General features: G+C 34.6%; 1 protein-coding gene across 3 annotated transcripts in view; it reads left to right on the top strand.

Moving 5' to 3' along the window:
* The window catches only part of LOC110094904 (phosphatidylinositol transfer protein CSR1), a 28,746-nt gene that overhangs the window by 3,096 nt on the left and 2,596 nt on the right, over positions 1 to 23,054 (top strand). Inside the window, exons 2-5 of one of the 3 annotated variants that reach the window (XM_020820256.2) lie at positions 5,758 to 5,910; positions 20,706 to 20,852; positions 21,909 to 22,055; positions 22,607 to 22,729. In XM_020820256.2, the coding sequence (XP_020675915.1) occupies positions 5,758 to 5,910; positions 20,706 to 20,852; positions 21,909 to 22,055; positions 22,607 to 22,729 (570 nt within the window). Of the gene's footprint in view, positions 1 to 5,757; positions 5,911 to 20,705; positions 20,853 to 21,902; positions 22,056 to 22,606; positions 22,730 to 23,054 lie in introns of all 3 variants that reach the window. The other 2 variants (XM_020820247.2, XM_020820260.2) reach the window with 2 other exon arrangements.

Raw genomic sequence — 23,054 nt, 5'->3', positions numbered from 1 at the left:
CTTCTCATTATAAGTGAGGAGATCGACGATATAAAGGTGGATTTTAGAAGTCAATGATTGATGATTAGGAAGGAAGTTATAAAACATCTATGTAGCTAATGTAGGTTAAATATTGATAGCATTAGTTGGTATTCGACCAAGATCAATGTGGTTCTCTTGGTCCTCATAGGAGAGGGAACCAATGATTAGAAAGATAGGTGTCAGATGTCAACGACAGATAAATGCCAGACATTGATAGACATTTGATGATGGTCACTTGATGTATGATGTTCAGTGGTCTTATATGTTGTTCTCCTTAAAAGGGGGGAAATTGATTGCCAAGAAGTTGGGGGTTAGATGTTAGTGGCTATCGGGTATTAGGTATTGGTAGACATTGAATAATGAGTGACGATCAATAGGATGCTCAATCTTCGACTTGGAAGGTGAGCATTAGACGTCAATAATCGTACATTAGTCCTTTATACACATTGGGAAACAATTGTTGAGAAATGCCAAATGTTGGACAATGTTGGATGATCTAACTTGGTACTTCTTATATGAAAGGTCTACATCATATGTTGGTGGCTGACATATGTAGGACATCAACAGGCGTTGAGCGATGGTCAATTTAGAATGTCAAACATGAGGGAAGACTAGAAAGGTGTGCACCATATGTTGATGGCTGACATATGTAGGACATCGACAGGTGTTGGCCAAAGGTCATTTTCGAATGCCAAACGTGAGGCGATAGTTGATAGTTTGCTTGGTTATTTTTGTATAGGAGGGGAGATCATTGACCAAAAAGGCGGGCATAAGACATCATCATATGTCAAATGATGATTGACTAGGAACGTTGGATGTTGGACGACTAAAGTTGATCTGTGTGATCCTTCTCATTATAAGTGGGGAGACTGACGATATGAAGGTGGATTGATGATTAGGAAGGAAGGTGTAAGAGTCTTTGTAGCTGGTGTAGGCTAAATATTGATAGCGTTAGATGATGTTCAACCAAGATGTTGAAAGTTAAGCGATGATTGATGGTTCGCTTGGTCCTCCTTATAAGAGAGGGCTCCAATGATTAGAAAGGTAGGTGTTAGATGTGAACTAAAGATAAATGGTAGACATTGGTAGACATTTGATGTGGTCACATGATGCGTGATGGTCAGTGGTCTTATATGTTTTTCTCCTTAGAAGAGGGGAAATTTATTCCTTGGAAGTTTGGGGTTAGATGTCGGTGGCTACTAGGTGTCAGAGGTATTGGCAGACATTGGATATTGAGTGAGATCAATACTTTGCTCATTCTATCTCCTATAAGACATGAGGCCTATGATTGGGAAGGTGGGCATCGGACGTCGATAATTGGGCATTAGTCCTTTTTACACATTGGGAAACAATTGTTGAGAATTGCTAAATGTTGGACAATGTTGGGTGATCTAGCTTGATACTTCTTATAGGAGGGGAGATTGGATGGGCTAGAAAGTTATTGTTAAACACAAGTAATCAGTCAACTTAAGGTGGTGGTCATGTTGAGCGTCGGGTGCTGGTAATTAGAGCTTTGGAATTCTCCTCTACCAAAGTCTTCTTTGGGATCCCACTTGAATGTGTAGAAGCAGGGTCTATTTATAATTTTTTTAAGCTGCATTGTGATCATTGTTTATCAGAAATAAAAAAAAAAAACTTCGTCAAACTGTCTAACTTGATCCTCTTGGCCATTTAGATTTTTTTTATACTTCTTAGTGTTTTAGTAATATCAAAATTAAGCAATATTCTTTGTTTGATAAGAACCTCTCGTTGGATTTATCTTGTTGAGAGGTTCTTTTCGACTATAAACATGCATTTTTATAGGTCATTTGGTCTGTTAAATGATATTGTAAAGTTTTCAACTATATTTAGAATGTTTGATTTATGTCCATTTGTACTCTTTATCAAGTCGTCATTAGCATCATTAGTTCATCGCATCCCGTCAAGGGGTTCATTTTGACTATATGTTTGCTGAAAATAGAGTTTGGATGATCTTGTAGTCGATTCAAAAAGTTGCTGATGTGTATACTTAGGATTTTTGAGATTTGAAAATTTGCATCAATATTCATGCTTGTTCAAATGCACTTTTTTGATGACATATATATCAATGTAGAATCTAGTTCTTTTAGTATTCTTTCTTTTTCTATTATTTTTTGTTTTAATTGAGTTTCATTTGCCTCTGCTTGGCAGTCAAACTGTAGATCATGCCAGCAGTTCATTATTACTGAGAACTAAGTTTTTTGGTTTTTTTATGTTATTTGAGCTCTGAATAATAAACCAGAACATAACGTCATTTACTTGGAATTTCTAGGATGTGCGCCACGAGGTATGATGAAAATGATATAAAAAATGGAATTGGCACTGGAAGGAGGAAGAGAAATCCTGTGTCAGGTGCATCAGAACCTAGGGAAATTCACCCATATCTCCATATTGCAATGCCTCTCTTTATTACAAAAATATCACACTGTGAGAGAACTGAGGAACATACTTGCCCCCATGATTGTAGTTGGATTATTTGTGGATAGTGAGGCAGCGAAGCAGGTGATAACAACTTGTTCTAGCAATACCTTAGAGAAGTTAGAATATGCAGAATTAATATTGAGGCAGTTTCATGATCTCGATACTTTTGCATACAACTCTGTAATTAGAGGATATGTTCAAAGTAAAGTCCCATCTAGAGCTTTAAGTTTGTACTATTGGATGCTGTTGATTGGTGCCTCTCCAGATAAGTTTACATTTCCATTAGTGTTTAAAGCTTGTGCTGGGGCCAATGCGCTCACGGCAGGAGAGAAGATTCATTGCCAAATTTTGAAGAGTCCACTAAGTTTAGACCTATTTGTACAAGCCTCCATACTTTCCATGTATGCCAAGTGTGGCGAGATAGAAATGGCGCGCCTTACCTTTGATTTCATGCCCCATAAAAGTTTGGTCAGCTGGAACACTATGATTGATGGGTATGTCAAACATGGCTGCATGGATTCTGCTATTAAGTTATTCAGTCTAATGCCAGAACGTGATGTTTTCTCTTGGAATGCTATGATTGATGGGCATGCAAAGTATGGGCAGATGAAAATTGCGAGACACCTTTTTGATGAAATGTTTGAGAGAGATGGCGTTACATGGAATATTATGATTGATGGTTATGCCAAAAGTGGAGACATAAAATCTGCTAGAGAATTATTTGATATAGCACCTTTCAAGGACATAGTTACTTGGGGCATCATGATAAATGGATATGCAATAAGTAATCATATTGGTGTGGCTCATAATTTGTTTGAAAAAACACCCTGTAAGAGTCTAGTTACCTGGAATTGTTTGATCAATGGGTATGTCAAGTGTTGTGATATGATTGCAGCATGTAAATTGTTTGAATTAATGCCATTACGGAATCAAAAATCATGGAATATTATGCTTGACGCTTATGTGAAGTGTGGAGAGATGGCACTTGCAAATCAAACGTTTCATGCAATGCCGAATAAGGATGTCATATCGTGGAACATTTTAATTGACGGACATTCTAAACTTGGAGAGATGGAAATGGCAAGAGAGCTTTTTGATACTATGCCATATAAGGATGTAGTCTCATGGAATGTAATTCTTGGTGGATACAAACAAAATTGGCAACCAAAGAAGATCTTTGAACTTTTTGTTCAGATGCAGATTCTTGAAGAAACACCTGATTGTTCTACTTTAGCCATTCTTCTTTCTGGTATTGCTGATTTAGGCCTTTACTTTCTTGGTAGCCAGGTCCATGCTTACGTATGTAGGAAACACTGTTTATTAGATGGTATTATTGGAGTTGCGCTTATAGACATGTACTCAAAGTGTGGATATGCTGATAACTCGATGCGCATTTTTGATACGATCACAACAAAAAATTTGGATCATTGGAATGCAATACTCTCTGTACTTGCTTCTCTTGGCTGTGGTAACTTGGCTGTTTCTATGTTTGCAGATATGGAACTTTCAAATGTTAGACCAGATGATGTTACATTTGTATCCATTTTAAAGGCCTGCAGCCATGCAGGCTTGGTAGCAGATGGCTATCAATATTTTCTGTTGATGAGTAGAAAGTATGGAATACCTCCAAAAGTTCAGCATTACGGCTGCATGGTTGATCTTCTGAGTCGTTCAGGGCATTTAGAGGAGGCTGTTGAGCTAGTGAATAGCATGCCGATGAAGGCCAATGATGTTGTTTGGAGGGCCCTTCTTGGTGCTTCCAGGACACATGGCAACATTGAAGTTGCTGAATTTGCAGCAAGGCACCTGAATGAGCTGGTACCAAGTGATAGCAGTGCTTATGTACTTTTGGCTAACATATATGGATATAAAGGTCAATTTGGATATGCATATAACTTGTGGAAGATCATGAAAGAGAAAGAGGTTTTGAAAAATACAGCTTGTAGCTACATTGAATTGCAATGTCAACTTCATGAGTTTACTGCAGGAGATACTTCACATCCTCATGTTATGGATACTCTTCTTGTACTTAATAGCATGATTGAAGGTATTAGCCTATGTGTCAGAAATAAACCACTGATTGATTGAAAGTATTTAGAAGAACGATTGTTCTCCCTTGAAAAGCTTTAGGTGGTTTACAGCCATACAATTTCATTATCAAATGGTTTTATTGTGTGACAGTCATAGCATACTCGTGGCAATTTCTTGGTTAAATGAAAGAAGTCAACCATGGAAGGGATCAAACGGCTTTTATTTTTGTGCAGTAAATAAATGAATTATGTTTATTGTATTCTTTCCATTCATCTTATCATGCCCACATTAATGGATCTAGGGTGATCCACAGTATTTGGGAGGGTAGCTGGCGACCATAGGCATTTTTGGATTAAAATCAATTTTGTTATATTCCATATATATAGCCCTTAACTCATACCACTGGTAGTGATCTTGTTTATCGACCTTTTATTGAGTATGTGGTTTAAAAATGATTGTCACCGGGGAAGCATCTTTGTATTCTTCACACATGTTACAATGATTTAGCGAAATGATTGACTTGATATGTCACTGGGGATGCATATAATCATTGACTTGATCTAACAGTGCTTGGTCAGAAAAATTCTATTCATTCTAGTTTTGATAATAAACGTTGTTTGCTTTTTCAATTAAATTGGTGTGACATGAAGAAGAATTGGTTTAGAAACCATATGTTTTGTAACAAACTTTAAGGAATTTTAGCACAACATTTAAAGTAGACTGAGCATAGATTGCGCTTGTACATTTTATTGGAATGAACACAAGGTTGGATGAGATCTGAAGATGTAAAATCATCATGGACCTGTTTGGTATGTGATTTATACTTGGCATCAAGGCGGGGCTTTGATTCTTTTCACACTGTTAGTATTGCAAAAATATTTATGCATATTCTCACTTTGTTTGCACCCACAAGGAATTATTATATGCATCATATCACTAATTACGCTATCATTGTAATTGTTATGTAAACTTTGTTGTTCAATGAGAAGGGTGTACAAAGCTTTTCATAAAAAGAATGAACATATGGGAGTGGAGTTGGATAATGCTTTCATAAACACTACAAACTTTTGAGTTGCTATGTTATTATGCATCCATTTAAGGCTTTATAGTAATATCACTCAAATGTAGACAAAAATGATCGTGGTTGAGCCTCGGTAAGAGATCCTCCTTCCCAATTACATTTATCTAATATTTGTCAAAATGTATTTTCTTAAAAGAATTCATAGCTCTTAAAATTCTCTAATTTGATTCAATTTTTATTTGTAGCTTGTGTTGGAAGTTAAAGATAAGCTTGAGAAAGAACATTCAAGTCTGCAGGTTGGAAAAAATGGAAGAGATGATGAAGACATGATCCTTTGGTTTTTGAAGGATAGAAAATTTGTTGTTGAGGATGCTGTTACAAAACTCACGAAAGCTATCGTATCCTAAAAATTAATTGTTCTATAACCTTTTATGTGAAATTAAAGGATAATTTGTAGGCTGCATTTTACTATGTTTTGGCTTGCTTGAAAGATTTTATTTTACTCTGGCAAAGGAGTCAAATATACTTAATGCTGTCTATTTATAGGACGATTGTAGATTTCTTAAATTTTCTTATTGCAGCTAGCACATTAGAGTTATTCTCAAGCCAAATAGATTATTTACAAAATATGTGATTTTGTTTGCTTTTATAGTCTAATTTATTTTTTTCTTCAGTCTTCTTTCTATACTAAGAAGAAAGTAGACAAAATTATGGAGTTAAGTTCGATAGGCTTTTGCAGTGGTTAGATTATCTCTATTGTGATCTAGAAATCACGAGTTTGAATCATGGTTATTCTTTAAGGCTTTTATTTTAAGAATGATTTGTTTTTAAACCATTTTTTGTTAATCATTTTTCTTTCTTTGAGAATAAAGAATAATATGCCCCTTTTTTTCATAGTATGGCTTTGGTTTTAGGCTTTTCTTTCTTCTAACTAGCTTCTAACAATGGAACCAATATGTGTGCTGCATTTTACTATGTTATGGCTTGGTTTAAGGATTTATTTTTCTTTAACAAAGTTACCAGATATTCTTAATGTTGTCTTCTTGATGCTTGTGGATGTCTTACATTTTTTTATTGTAGTGTGCAATGGTAAGATTCACAATTGTGATCTAAATCATGATTAATCTTTTAAGGCTTTTATCCTAAGAATAATTTGTTTTTTTTTAACCAATTTTCGTTTATCTTTTTCCATTCTTTGAAAATTAGGAATAGTATACCCCTTTTTTTCCATATTTTGGCTTTGGTTTAAGGCTATTCTTTTGCCAGCTTCTACCAAAAGAGCCAAATTTGCTAATATTTCGTATTTATGGGATGACTACAAATGTCTTACACTTTTTTTACTTTATTGCATTTTGCATGCTAGAGTCGGTCTCAAACACTATTTACTTTATTGCATTTGTCTTTTTCCATTTTTTGAATATTATGACTAATATGCCTCTTTGTTTCCATATTATTGCTTTGGTTTGAGCTATTCTTTTGCCAGCTTCTAACAAAAGAACCAAATTTGCTAATATTTCCTATTTATAGGATGACTGCAAATATGTTACACTTTTTACTTTATTGCATTTTGCATGTTAGAGTTAGTCTCAAACACTATTTGTGATTTTGTTGGTTTTTATGCTAACTCGTTCATTTCTTGTCTACATGTTATAATTAGTAAAAAGTAGATAAAACTGCAAATGGCATGATTTGAATTCCATGGCTAGTGCAATAATTAAATTACCACTATTATGACCTGATGATCATAAATTTGAATCTTGAAAATAGCCTGATCCAACAAAAGAAAATAGGGCTAAATTATTTTAGTATTTTTTTTTTTGGTAAAATATTTTAGGATTTATTTAATTTAATTAGAATATATGGAGTTATTAGATTATACTTATTACTTTGAAATTAGGGTGAATTATTCTTTTTGATAATATTTGGTTTAAATTGGAATTATGAGTAGGATTGGATTTAATTTTGGTTAAAATTAAATTTGATTACAAATTATTCGAGCATATATTTTTAACTATTTCTATATGTAGGGGTTCATAGCTTGCATTTTAATTATTACTGAATGAATTGAAATTAAATTTCTATTATAGTCTCGCTACTCTCTCCTAATTGGTGCACTCAACATTCTTTCCGAATTCTCACCTCTTGGATCCCTTTTTTTTTACTCAATCATTCATCTCTTGTCACCCTAGCTTTGCATTAAAGCATCTTTGTTATGTTGGGGTAAGGTTGCATAAATAATCCCTACCTAGATCTTGCACTGACGGGAGCCTAATACAATGGCATTTTTGCACTAAGCAATTTTTTTACGTGTATAGATGTGGAATTCAAATGACGCATGTGACATTGTAGTAGAGGACTAATTGTATTTGTTCAATGCACTCTATAGGCTCGTAGGAATTAATGAAAGACAGATTAATTTTATTTCACAGATTTCTTCTGCACCCCATGTAGCGGGGTAAAGATTGGATGTTGTAGAGATTTCTCCTGCCAGGAATGTGGCTTCAAATAGGGTATATTTTAATTATAAGGTCAAAGATTCCTCAAGGAGCAAGCTCCTAAGATTAATTATATCCCGGGTGTGATCAAGAACTACAATAATTGAGGAATTAATGCTTGTGTTAAAATTAAGGATTGATGCAAGTGATAAGGTGAAAACAAAATGTGTGAATGATAAGAAATTGATGACTAACCTACCAAATGGGTATAACTCCCTTGCTCCAAATCCCATGTTTCCATCATTTCGGGTTCATCATTGCCCTTAGTCTATTTATTCAAGCAATGACCTGAGGATCCTTGTTAGCAATCATGAATTATCTTATCCAAGGTGAACTCCTAGACTAAGGGCATGGACCTAATCATAGGTTGACCAATGAGTATTACACTCCTCTATCATTTGAGGGAGCAACTTAGACTGAACTTATAGTATCGCGTAGTGGCACCTGCGATGGTTGACAAGGCTATCTAGGCTCTCTAATATTGATTGTTTGGATAGAGGGGCATCTTCTTCATGTGATGTATATGACATACGAGGTGGGGCTTATAACTTGATCGTGTGAGGTTGAGAATGCCTTGACTTTTTCTCTATGAGAATGCCTTGACTTTTTCTCTATGTGGTAGAGAAGATGAGATGGATTTGAATAATATACATATATGTTCAATGTGGTAGACGAGATGAGATAGGGACAAACATCTTCTCAAAGTGGTAGAGAAGACGTCTAAGGAGTAGAATCCTGAATATCTCCTCAATGCGGTAGAGGAGAAATCTAATGATTGGGACTACAGCTCAATTTGTGTGATTTAACAAGCCCGAACATCTTCTTAATGTGGTAGAGATGATGCCAACAGTGAGATTTACAACTTGATCATGTGGCAACCATGAAGGCCAGATGCCTTTTCAATGTGATAGAGAAAACATTAAAGAGGTGATGAAAATCTCGACTATTCCCTCAATGTAGTAGAGGAGACAAAAGGGTATAGAGTGATGTGGAATGATGGAAAAATATATGGAGGATATAAATGATGATAGGTTCGTTTTATGTGTAAACATTGAAGGCATTGGAGGTTCATTGTTTCTTCAGAGATGACTGGATCGTGGTATGCTTTGTGTAGGTTGATATATGCAAAAATGAGAATGAATCAAATGACGTGAATGGTTGTAGGTGATCAATATTGAGCTTTAAGGTGGCAGCGACTTGGTTGAGGCAAATGTGTAGATTGGAGGGATGGGTGGCTAGCAAGTATTGGGAAGGATGGCTGTAGTTTTTTTTTTAGAGGTCATTGTAAGCCTAGGGGCCATTTCGAAATATTTTTAGATAATTTCAGCTTTAGAAAAGAAAGAGTGTGGCAGTTATTATAACGAAATAGTTCAGTTTTGAATGGGTTGAGATTATATATATATATATATATATATATACACATATACATATATATACATATACATATACATATACATATAAACTCTTCAAATAAGTAATTTCCCATAAATCAAATCAAATGAAATTCCATCGAGCTAACCAAGATTGTTCAAATTAATTGCACTAGAATTACGATCGTAACGAAATTTGCAAATCATGGGGAGATGCACGATCGAAGGATGATTGCGATCGCGGCGAGGCACACACAATCAAGTGACGATCGCAATCATGGCGATATGTACACAATAAAGTGACAACCATGACAAAACACACACGATCAAGCAACAATCACAATCGTGGTGAGACACACATGATTGAGAGAAGATCGTGATTGTGGCTAGAAGCACACGATTAAGCGACGATTGCAATTATAGTGAGGCACACACGATTGAGCGAAACAATGGATATGTGCATGATTAGGAAGTGATCCTTATCAGGAAGTTCAAGTTCAAATCGTCATGTCTGTGGGTACTACAATGATTGAACCAGAATACTTGAAGCCACCAAGGTGTGTGTAGTGGTCAAGCTAGAGCACAATGAAAGCGAGGTCAATAATAGATATGTCCAATATTTTTATCTTTTTGATTCTCATACCTTTTGAGGTGTCACACCACACCCTATTTTCACCTATTCTTAGGAAATCTTGAGGCGTAATAGATAGAGAATCTAGTCAGACTTAACTCTTACCGCACCCATCCTAAGTTAACTTGCTAGGCTCTAATGAGTGGAAAGTGGTCGAACTTGAAATATCCATCAAAAGCATTAAAATGAAAGCATATATAATTAAAATCATTAAATCAAATCCAGAGCTTCTAATATAACTTCCAAAATAAATTAGTACACACCCAATTTCTTTAATTTACTTTATCATACATATATCTTACCATATCCAAAATCATACATCCAAAATATTATTATATGAGGCAAAACTATTCACCTGTCTTATATTCCTCGTGCTCCTTCCCTTTTTCCTAAAATCATGATGTAGCATTGAATGAACCAAATACTCAGTTAGATAGATAGATAATTCTAACATGGAAATTACAGAAAATGCAGTGATGGTCAAATAAGCATTTTTCACTCAATGTTATAATTGGCTTAGTGTGGGTGCTGAATGTTCAATACATGAGTTGTAAAGCAACTGCATGAATGATCAACTAGAAGTAACAAATATAATTGTTACATGAAAATGAAATTGACAATAAATTTCTTACTTTTTATTCTTTTATTCATTCTTGGCTTACTAAATTTTTTAATATTATTTTGAAGACTTAAAAGATGCCAGATGAGTGGAGAATATGTGTGTTGATTCCTATTTATAAGAATAAAAGGTGATGCACAAGATTGTGTGAATTATAGATGTATTAAGTTAATGTGGCATACTTTAAAACTATGGGAGATAGTTATGCGGCATAGGTTGCGACGCGATACTAATGTTTCTCAAATGGATTCATGCCAGGTAGGTCTATTATGGAAGCTATACATTTATTGAGAGGTTTGATGGAGAAGTATAGAGAGAATAAGGAGAGTTCTACAAAAGATTGTGGGCTCCAAAAATTTGGCCTCAGCTTCCCCGCTGCTTTTCGGGGTAGTTTTAACGGATTAAGTCCATGGTTAAATTTTGGGATTGATGACTTTGTAGATAAGACACTACCCAGAGATTCCGCTCTCATTTTGCGAGGACTTTATGATCTAAGTTCTGGTTTCCTATAGGTGCAAGCCCCTATAGTGTAACAAGAGAGAACTTTTAATTAAGGTTAGTCGTCGATCAGATACGTAAAGGTTCGTGTTATCTGGCATATAGAAGGGTTGGAAGATTTGTTATTTAAAATTGAAAATTTCATCATCTTGCACTTAAAACGGATGGTGGGGGAATGGATGATGGACTCAATTAAGATCCCATGGTTCCGTCTTCCCGAGCCATCGTGGTCCCTAGTCTACTTAGTCAGATGAGGTAGTTGAACCAACCTGACGGAAGGATCCTTGTTGGCAGTCATGGGTTGTTGTGTCCAAGGGTACCTTATAGACATGGAGAGAGTGCTTGTTTAAGGGGATAAATTTGAATCCACCTTAGCTAACAAACGGCTTTATACCCTATCAATTATATCATATTGATTCATATCTTAAGGATTTGATGTCATTGGGGAGAGCATACGGGCTCTGGCCATAACCGTAATTTGATGGTGTCATTTGACGGTAAACCACTTGGTTCAGAGGACCCTGGTCATAACCGTTTATCCTACGGTGTCATTGGCGGTAAAATCGCTGGTTAGAGGACACATGTCACATTCTTATTTACAGCAGATAGTTTGAGAATGAATCCTACTGATATTCTCGACCAGACATTAGCTCTTTGTGAGCTGAAATAGTTTTCAATTTGTCCACCTCGGCAAACTATTGCAGAGGGTGGATAAATTTTGCTTTAAGTGATTAATTGTTGAGTTTCAATTTTAAACATACGGATTTTAGAATTTTTTTTTGGATTTTGGGCATTTGGGCATTTGGGTGGCATTTGAAAGTATATAGAGTATTTGGAATTAACCCATCCGGTTGATATTTTCGTTCAACGCGGCCATCATTGGGGTGTATAAGGTCATTAGAAAATGTTTGTATTTTATGGAAGTTCAAACTTTGTGGAGGTTTGAAGGCATTTGATAAAATGTTTTGGAATTAACCCCTCCGGTTGAAATCCACATTTAACACGGCCATCATTGGGGTAATGGGGTCATTTGGGAATTTCATTGATTAGACCATATCGACTCTGTCTACTAGTCGACAGAGGATCGGGTCCATAAGCTTTATGTTTTTGTTGATGAATTTTTTTTAGTCATAGACCTTGAAGGCCTTATATGAACGTATAAAACTGATATTCTGGTTGACACCTTGACCATATATCTTTTTAATAATTCGAGTCGTGTCGACTTCTATCTATCCATATAGAAGGATCGAGCTCGAACTACGTTCATTTATTGACCCGCACAACATCCCTAGACGTCACGTGTGTTTCCATAACGCGCTCGTTGGGACTTATGCGGGTGGCGATTGCACTTGCCCCTTTTGTATAACTATGTGCATACCTATTACAGTGCATGTGCGAAAACATTTTGGGACATTTGACGAGTCTTCTACGACAACTAGTAGAAGTTTGTGTTTGTCATAGTGCTTCGATATTTGCACGTAGGAAGTATTTTAGATGCATAACCATCGTTCATCAAGAAACATATAAGCCTCAATATTCTTATCCAACTCAATGTTCAAAACCTTGTTGAACTGAGACTCACTCACTCCATAATGATTTGATCTAGCTTTCTCTTTTCAGAACTCATATAGAAGTTAATAAGTGAATCCTAGTTATGCCATCATTATCATTTTCTACTGTTGGCTTAAATAAAAAATCAATCATTTCAACCTTGGATGGCTACATTTTTACTGATGCCTTGTACTTCAAAATTGGTGACCCCTATCTTGAATTAATAACTTATCGTTTTCACTGCATATTGGATTCTTCTAGTTCCAACTGACATGCTAAATATAGAATGGGTCTTTTGTAGCACCTCATGATCATATGCATTTAATGTGCATCATCTACTTAGATTTGCAGATAAATTGCCATATCATGAAATAATTGATTATAGATCTTTTGCATTTGTCTGTAGATGGCATTCCATGTGTACGACAAGTTTCCTTCCGCAATTCATAAGCATTTGGATTTGTTGTAGTTGTTCGATGTCTACTTGTAGACAGCGTATTGTACATACAATAAGTTTCCTGTAATGACCTGTAGTAATTTGTATTTGTTGCAGTCCTTTGGCATTTGGCTCGTGGATGATTTCTAGTATGTATGACAAGTCTATTATAAGAACTCGTATGTATTTATATTTACTACAATCTCCTATTCCATGGTTGTAGAATATCCATCACACCATACGACATGTATTGCACTTCATTACATATTCTTTGTGCTTCATTTATGGACATTCTTTGTGTGCATTGAAACTCTTTTATAGCTTGATGTATTTTCTTGCAATAGTTCAAACGTTACAGGTTCAGTAATCTTCATCATCATTCACAGTCGTCCACGAATATTCACAAGCTTCCTGTAGTTGCTTGTGGGTGAGCTATTGTATGTGTTTTAGGTACCTCGAGTTCATTATTGCTTATGAGTGATATATAGAAACTTTAGTCATCATATGCCGTTGTTTGCAAGTGCTTATTTATATTCACTTGACTTGCTTTCATGGCCTTTGAATGACTTAAATTTTCTTTGGTTAGCATTTGGCATTTAAATTGAGGTGACAATCCCCTCAAATTCTATTGAAGTTTTGATATCATCTTCCAAATCAAGCTCTTGATTATCCATTTTATTGATGTCCAAGTTCAAGTTATGTTCCATTTCATTTACTCCAATTTCAAGTTTCAAATTATTTTAATTTAGTTCATTTGATGTTAAAATAAAGTTCATTGTAATTTGTTTGAGCTTGAGTACTTTGTTATGTGCATTCGAGTGAAGTTCCCTGTTGTCCATTTTCATCCAAATCAAGTCCCCTATATTAAGTTCAAATCAGGTCATCTTCTTTTTGTCTAAGTCCCTTGCATCTTAAAATGAAATTTCGACAGCCTCGCGATGTCTCCCTTGTTTAGGGGAAACTACTGAAAATTGGGTCATCCCACCACGCTACAAGAGCGCGTATGGTTGGTGTTGGGTGACATCGAGGCCGTACATCTTCAATCCCACCACGCTACAAGAATATGTATGGGGGCTGCAAAGTACCTGTTTGAAGACACAAGTGGTTTCTCTGCCACATCACTTGGGCATGTACAGGTACTCAGGGACGTCCCCACACCACTACAAAAGCATGTATAGGGCTTACCTGCTTCGTCGTATGCGTTGCACTGGATTTCCTCCTAACGTGCTATGAGAGCACATATAGGGGGGTTTCCGGCTCTACACAAACGCTGAAAACGGGGATTTTGAATTTAGAACTTATACATGCACGATGAGGGATTGGCGGTGATGTTGACGATAAAAAATATACAATAATTTCTCTCTTTTTTTGGATTTTTTTTCTTTTTCCCTTTTTTTTTTTGGAATCATGCACATGTTTCTTTTTTTGGCATATATATATTAGTAATTACATATATACTAATATTAGTAAATAGTAAATAGCAGCTACATACTAATATACTAATATGCATAATAAATATACTAATATTAATAATATAATATTAGATATTGATAAATATTATGAATAAAGCCCTAATCCTAAGTTAACTTGTATGTGAATGGTTCGGCTACAAGCATTTGCGTGATGTGGCAGGGGACAGGATGAGTTCGGCTACTTGAGGGATTCGAATGGAGTGGTCGGTTTAAGGAGGATGAGATAACGAGGCTTTTGTGGAGTTCAGATGGGAGGTTACTGTTGACGTACTTTTCCGCTCGATCGATTCGATCGAAGGTCGTCAAGACGAAATTGACTCAAATTAAGCCTTGGTGTGATGAAGGACATTTTGCTTGGGCTTGTAAGACTCGACGGGATGGGAGTAAGGGTTAGAGGTATGAATGGGAGCTACAAGACTTTGGCTTCCAGCTCGTGGCAGGGAAATCGAACAGGTCTTATGAAGCTTCGGGTGTGGGAGATGTCGCTGAAGTTTGGCAAGAAGAAGTGGTTGGACAAGGTGGTGGTCGGAGGTTGCAACAGAGGGAGATTTCGGTTGGATATTCGGTGAGGTAAGGGGCTTCAACGTCTGGTTCGGAGCTTAAGGATGGGGTAAATCAAGACAGGGATTGTGAAGCATGAAGAAGGTCAGTCGTTGGGGGCTCTCGCGTGAGAAGGAAGTAACGAAGAAGATGAAAGGAGGGGGGGGGGGGGGGGGGGGAGTCTGTTGGAGCTCGGCAGTGGAAGAAGCAAACGAATGAGGGCTTTTCTCTCATTTTAACAACGCGCTCGTATATGCATAAGATGCGACCGATGCAATTGTTCGGCGATGTTTTGCAGACTGCGACCGAATTTTGGCATAGTTTAAGCAAGATATTGGAATGGGCTTAGGATCGCAGCAGGTATGTAATGATTTCGCAAAATTTTTTATTCCTTTCTTTTTATCGTAGGGGTCAACAAAGAAATGGGCTAATAATATTTATATTCAAGTCATTAAGGATATATATGCAGGAGCTGTTACCTGTGTTCAAACACATGGTGGTTTGACCAAGTATTTTCCTATTTCAGTTGGATTACGTCAAGGATTAGCCTTAAGCCCATATATATTTGCTTTAGTTATGGATGTTCTCACTAGACATTTGCAAGACGTTGTACCCTGACTTTCGTTTGAGCAGATCTAAAACTAAATATATGGAGTGTAATTTTAGTAATAATAGATCTAGTGGAGAGATTGTGAGCTTGGGCGATCAAGTCATTAATAAGAGCACACGTTTTAGATATATTTGGTCTATTTTTCAGAGTGATGGTGAAATAGATGGAGATATTATTAGTAGAATTCAAGTTAGATGGTTGAAGTGGAGGAATGCATAAGGCTTGTTATATGATAGAAAATTCCCTCTCAAATTAAGGGAAAATTCTATAAAATGGTAGTGAAACTTGCAATGCTTTATGGTGCAGAATGTTGGTCATTAAAAGAGAAGCATAATATTAAGCTAAGTGTTGCAGAAATGAGGATGCTCAGGTGGATGAGTGACTTTACTCTTAAAGAAAGGATACGAAATGAGCATATACGTGAAAAGGCTGGAGTAGCTCCTGTGGAAGATAAGATTAGAGAGAGTTGCCTTAGATGGTTTGGTCATATAAAATGACGGCCTTCCGATGACATGGTTAGGAAAATAGATGTATTAGATTTGACTTATATTAAGAAAGGTAGAGGTAGACCTAAAAAGACTTGGTTAGAAAATATTAGAAATAACCTTTCTTTATTAGATTTTAGATAAGAATTTGACCCTTAACATAATACAATGGAGAAAATGATTCATGTAGCCGACCCTACATAGTGGGATAAAGGCTTATTGTTATTGTTATTGTTGTTATATTCATTCTTAATATTTAATACTTCTGAAATATTATATCATCCTTATAAGCTTCAAACCCTTTGTATAAATATTCCTCTTGATAAATGTTTAACTAACTCTTCATTATCAAGGGTCGGGACTCTCTTTATATTTTCTTGATGAAGATTAGACTAATAAACTCTCTAGTATCAAGAGCCAGGAATTCTTTTTCATTTTCCTTGATAAAACTTGGACTAACCAATTCTCCAGCATCATTAATAATCTTTTCTTGCACAGACCATCAAAGTCGGTTCACTTAACCACATGATATGATTTTTCGTAAGATACTTGAATTTTATTCTCATTATTTTAATATCTCATTCTTTGTATTGATGTAAATATTTGTCATTCATTTTATAAAGATGTACATTGTTAATTAAGCATGATTCATATAAAATAATCATTTGTGAATCGAATTATTCAATACTCTTATACTTGAAATTGATGGGAATTAACTTGGAATCATGTAAATTAATGGTCATATGATATGTATGAATCTATAAATGCATTAAGATATTTGATATTCTTGGATGTTTTAAATATTATTTAGATGTCTTTTACAAATGTGGTCTGTGGTAGGTCAAAGAAATCATAAAAGGTGCAAACTTCAGTCATAGGGATCAGTTGACCCTTATTATTAAGTTGGAGTATCTTATTGAAATTATTATGTTCTTCTTGTGGCAAACTTCATTATTTTACTCTTTATGAAGCTTCCACCTTTATAAAAAACGTAAAAATAACACATTCATCAATTTGTAGAACTTCCCCAATTCAATGATCCAATCTTAGTAGAAGTTTTTTTAATCTCAAATTCCTATAATTCAAAGCCCAACGTGATTCTGATGAACTTCTAAATCTGCACAAAACATGGGATATAATTTTTGAAAAAAAAATTTATCTCATCTTTTAAAAAATTTCAGGGTTCTCAATTTCTATATTTTAGCATTACCTTCACCTATCATTTCTTGAAAGCTGTATCTCTTAGTTGCTTTTGGCCATAGAACTTGCTTTGGTTTTTTTTTTTTTTTGTTCTTTGATTTTATAACTTGCTCTTAGAAATTTTAGTGCATATAATACTACAAGTTTAGTGATATAACTTGAATACAATGAGAAGCGTGCAAGGGCCGCTGCACTGACGCTCGGGTGCATTGTTAAATAAGCAAGGGTTCCATATCATGGACGGATGTGGGTAAAGAAGTTAATCCATGAAACAAAAATTAGGATAAGAACTTATAATATAGGTTCCCTTATAGAAAAAATTAACGGAATTAATAGATATTATGATTCATAGGGAGATAAATATTTTATATATTCAGGAAATTAAATAGGTTGAAGTGAAGGCTAAAGAGATTGATATTTTAGAATTTAGACTATGGTATTCAACTAGGAGTCGTAAAAGAAATAATTTAGGTGTGATTAGAAATAAGAGTTTGAAGGATAATGTTGTAGAAATCAATATAATTGGAGATAAAATTATAACTTTAAAAATGATTGTTGATGCTAAAATTATTAATATTATAAGTGCTTATACTCCTTAAATAGGTTTGGATATTTGTTCAAAATTAAAATTTTAGAATGACTTAGAAGAATTAATACAAAGATACTTCTTTAAAAAAAAAATTTATTGAAGGAAATTTAAATGGACATGTTGATAGAGGTGTAGAATATTTTAAAAATATTCATTGTGGCTCTGAGTTTGGAGCGACTAATGAAAGTGGTAGGACTTATTAAATTTTGCTCTAGCTTGTAATTTTATAATTGCTAATACTTTATTTAAGAAAAGATATGAGCATCTCATCACTTTTAAGAATGGGATATGGTAAAACCCAAATTGATTATTTTCTTATAAGAAAAATAAATCTTTTGTATTGCAAAGATTGTAAAGTTATTTCGATTAAAAGTTTATGTACTTTGCATCTTTTATTAGTTTTGAACTTTAAAATGAAGGGGTGAAATAAAAAAAATAAAGTAAAATATTGTTCTAGGATTAGACGGGGGCATTTAAAGAACACTAACAAAATATTTTTTATAGTAAGATTCAATATCTTAATATTTTGTTTGTGCATGAGAGGTAATATTATGTAGGAAAAGTAACTAGTGACATTAAAAATGTTGCAAATGATGTGTTGGAGTATCAAAAAGAAAAAACTCAAATAGTAAAAATAGTTGGCAGTTGAGTCAAAATATGTAAGCAAGATAAAAAATAAGAAATTTTGTTATAAAATTTTGTTTGGATGTAAAAGCTTGGAGAATTAAGAAATATATAAAGAGGCTTGTAAGAAGTCTAAAGAAAGAAATTAGGTTTTAATGATTTATGTAAGGATTTAGTTCAAGTAGAGAGATAGGAGAAGTAAGGATTTAGTTTAACTGAAGGCATTAAGGATGAAGATCAAAAGGATTTAGTTCAAGTGAAGTGCATTAAGGATGAAGATCAAAAAGTGTTTTTATTAGAAAATGATATTCAACAAAGGTGGATGAAATATTTTGATAAGCTTTTCAATGAAGATTGTGAGAATACAATTAACTTTAGTGACCTTAGCACTCTAAATAAAAATAGAGATTTGTATTTTTATCTGCGTATGAGTAAAATCAAAGTTAGAGAGGTTTTAAAGAAAATGAAGTGTGGAAAAGCTATTGGACCTAATGATATTCTAATAGAGGATTGAAAATGTTTAGGAGAGGAAGGAATTTCTTGGCTTAAGAAACTTTTTAATATTATTTTGAAGACTTAAAAAGATGTCAAATGAATGTAGAAGGAGTGTGTTGCTTCCTACCTTTAAGAATAAAGGTGATGCACAAGAGTGTGCAAATTATAGAGGAATTAAGTTAATGTGTCATTCTTTAAAACTATGGGAGAGATTTATTGATCATAAGTTACGATGTGATACTAATGTTTCTCAAAATTAATTTGGATTCATGCCTAATAGGCCTATTATGAAAGTTATACATTTATTAAGTGTTTTGATGGAGAGGTATAGAGAGAATAAGGAGGATCTATATATGATATTTATTGATTTAAAGATATCTTATGATAAAGTTTCCAGCGAGTGCTTTGGAGATATTTAGAAAAAAGAAGGATAATAATGCTTGTATTCAAGTCATTATGGATATGTATGCAAGAGCTGTTACTTGTGTTCAAACACAAGATGGTTTGACCAAGTATTTTTCTATTTCAGTTGGATTACATCAAGGATTAGCTTTAAGCTCATATTTTTTGCCTTAGTCATGGATGTATTTAGTAGACATTTGCAAGAGGATGTACCTTGGTGTATGCTTTTTACTGATGATATTCTTCTTGTTGTTGAGACTAGAAAGGGAGTTGAAAGTAAACTTGAATTATGGAGGTCAATGTTAGAGTCTAAAGGTTTTCGTTTGATTTGGTCTAAAACAGAATATATTGAGTTTAATTTTAGTAGTAATAGATCTAATGGGGAGATTGTAACTTTGTGTGATCAAGTCATTAATATGACTACACATTTTAGATATCTTGGGTCTAATGTTCAAAGTGATAGTGAAATAGATGGGGAAATTATTAGTAGAATTCAAGTTGGATTGTTGAAGTGGAGGAATGCATCGGGCCTATTGTTTGATAGAAAGTACCTCTCAAACTTAAAGGAAAATTCTATAAGATGGTTGTAAGACTTGCAGTGCTTTATGGCGCAGAATGTTTGCCATTAAAAGAGAAACATAAAATTAAGTTAAGTGGTGCAGAGATAAGGGTGCTTAGGTGGATGAGTGGCTTCACTCTTAGAGATAGAATGTGAAATGAGTATATTTGTGAAAAAGTTGGAGTAGCTCTGGTGGCAAATAAGATTATAAAGAGTCGCCTTAGATGCTTTGGTCACATAAAACATCGGCATTCCGATGACCCAGTTAAGAGAGTAAATGTATTAGATTTGGCTTATGTTAGGAAAAGGTTAAGGCAGACCTAAAAAAGACTTGGTTAGAAAATGACAGAACTGGCTTTTTTAATTCGATTTAAATGAGAATTTGACTTTTAACATAACGCACATGGAGAAAAATGATTCATGTAGCCGATCCCACAGTGGGATAAAGCCTTGATGTTGTTGTTGTCGTTATTGCTGCATAGTCTAAAAAAATAAATTGATCTTAATGTTATTTTGATATAAATAGTAAGGATAGTCCTGCCTTCAACTTCTATTGTTGCTATTTTTTTTTTCTTTATTATGGAGCTTTTAGAGTCAAATCCTTTCATCTTTGCCAGAAATGGCGTGAAGACTTTGGGGTTTCAACATTATCAGAAGATTCAGTAAAAATCATATATGCAACAGGCAAAGCTTATGTGCATGACTTCACAGATGTCAAAGGTAGACCGGTGCTGGTGGTAGTGGCATCCAAGCATTTTCCAGAGGTGGGTGGCTTTCTACATTTTTCAAAGAAATGAACTTCTTTCTGTGAGTTACATGGTTAAACTATTGCATAATTTTAATTAATGCCTTTTATATTGGTTGCTAGAAGTTTTGCAAAATTATTTGCATATAATACTTTTAATATCTCATGCTACACTCCATAAGAATGAATATAAATTTATGATTCATCAAGTTGACGCTGGATAAAGCTGGTGATGATTTTATTGCTTCTAGCTTTTTTGAATAACTCAGTACATATAAAACCTGAGGCATCATAACTGTGACAGCAGAGGTACAATCAAAATGATCTGGAGCCTTAGTAAGTGGGGACGAGACGGGGTAAACAAGAGAAACATGGCATTATTTATTCATTTTATTGAGAATCTCTTTTATTAAAGTTTGAATTCAATTTTGTTCATTCTGTTGCCTTGGTAACAAGAAGCATCTTCACAATGTATTTGACGTGAGCCATCATTTTCCAAGCTTCATATATATGTATATATAAACTAAACTTGCATGGCCTGTCCCTCTCAAAAGATAGCATGGCCGTACTTTGATATATATTATCAGCATCTAAACTTGCATGGTCTATTCCTCTCAACAAGTAGCATGGAAGTACTTTGAATGCTCACCATTAGGATTATATGACACAATTTCATGTCTTCCTCGAATCATGTGGGTGAGGGGAGTCAAGAGACGGTGATTTTTGCACTTACTAGTTTGCCTAGTTTTGACCTAGAGGTCATGAGCTCAAAGTTGCAAATGCAGGGTTAAGCAACAAGAGGCATGAGCATTGGATTTGCCCTCTTTTTTATGCTTTAATAGTAGAATATATTATTATTTTTTTACACTAGTATTTTATGCACATCATGACATGAAAGAAGAAATTCATTTGATGTTTAGATATTGTGAAAATCGATCATTTTTATGCTATCTCAAAATTGTTAGTAGATTGGCTTTTCCAACTTGCCGAGAACCATCATTTTCAAAACTATTCAGATGTTTTTTAGTAAAACACTCTCAATAACAGGCCAAACATGCTTTGGCTGCAGAAGCAGGCGGCAGCTGAGAATCAGAAGCTTTGTGTATTCTTGATTGAGAAGGCCTTACACAAGTTTCCATATGGATTGGGAGAAATACTTGTAATAGTTGATCTAAGGGGTTTTCGTACAGAAAATGCAGATATCATGTTTTTTAAGTTTTTGGTAACTCCCTCACCTCACTTCATTTATGTTTTCTCTCTAGTTCTGTTGCAACCTTTGAGATTTCATTTAGTTGAATTGAATTATGGCAGGAATTGTGACTGTTAACTATACCATTTTCTCACATGACGTGAATTTAAACAAGTTGTACTTCCCATGAAGTGCCTCCCATGTTGAAATTGACAAATTGCAAAGAATACGCTTATTTCTATTTACAAGAAACAAGTACTGAAAACTCACAGGATAATATCTACGTGAAATTACACAAATACCCTTGTGAGTAGTTGACACATGCTGAATTGACAAGAACAGTAGTTAATTCTCCAGGAAGAATGGACTTGCATCTGTAATCCTTCCTCAGTAGGTAGTCATGCTAGCTGTAGTAGTTCAATATGGTGCAGATTCATCTACACATTAACTTTTATCATTATGCATAGCCAAAATTTGTCTCTAGCAAATTCTTTCTTCAAAGGTGGCTTAATTTTAATTTTGAATTCATCAATGATTACCTATAAATTGTGTTAGATTACGAAATATTTTTGGTTATCTTCCAGATTGATGCATTCTACTATTACTACCCAAAGAGGCTTGGTCAAGTGCTCTTGGTGGGTGCACCATTTGTATTTCAACCAATTTGGCAGCTTCTTAAGCCATTAATGAAATCTTATGCTGCTTTGGTACGCAATTTTGCCCAGATGTTCAGTTTTACAAATTATTTTATGTTACCTTATTTTGCATATCATAATCCATATACAGCTTAAACAATTTGAATTGCTTATTAGTTACATTTTGATGACCTTAATCACGCGTCAGGTTATTATGATCTAAGTGACACTCTTTCTTGGATGGGTATGCTGTATAGGTTGGCCAGCCTATTTTTTAAAGCAAAATATCATAGTTTAAATTGATATGTGTGCAACAAGGACAATTATCAAGAATTGCCAAAAAAAAGGGAATATACATACAACAATATATAAATGGCATGATAGCCTAGGATACTAA

Source organism: Dendrobium catenatum, unplaced genomic scaffold, assembly GCF_001605985.2.
Source record: "Dendrobium catenatum unplaced genomic scaffold, ASM160598v2 fragScaff_scaffold_1061, whole genome shotgun sequence".
Classification (NCBI taxonomy): domain Eukaryota; kingdom Viridiplantae; phylum Streptophyta; class Magnoliopsida; order Asparagales; family Orchidaceae; genus Dendrobium; species Dendrobium catenatum.
This window is presented reverse-complemented; position numbering and strand designations above follow the sequence as displayed.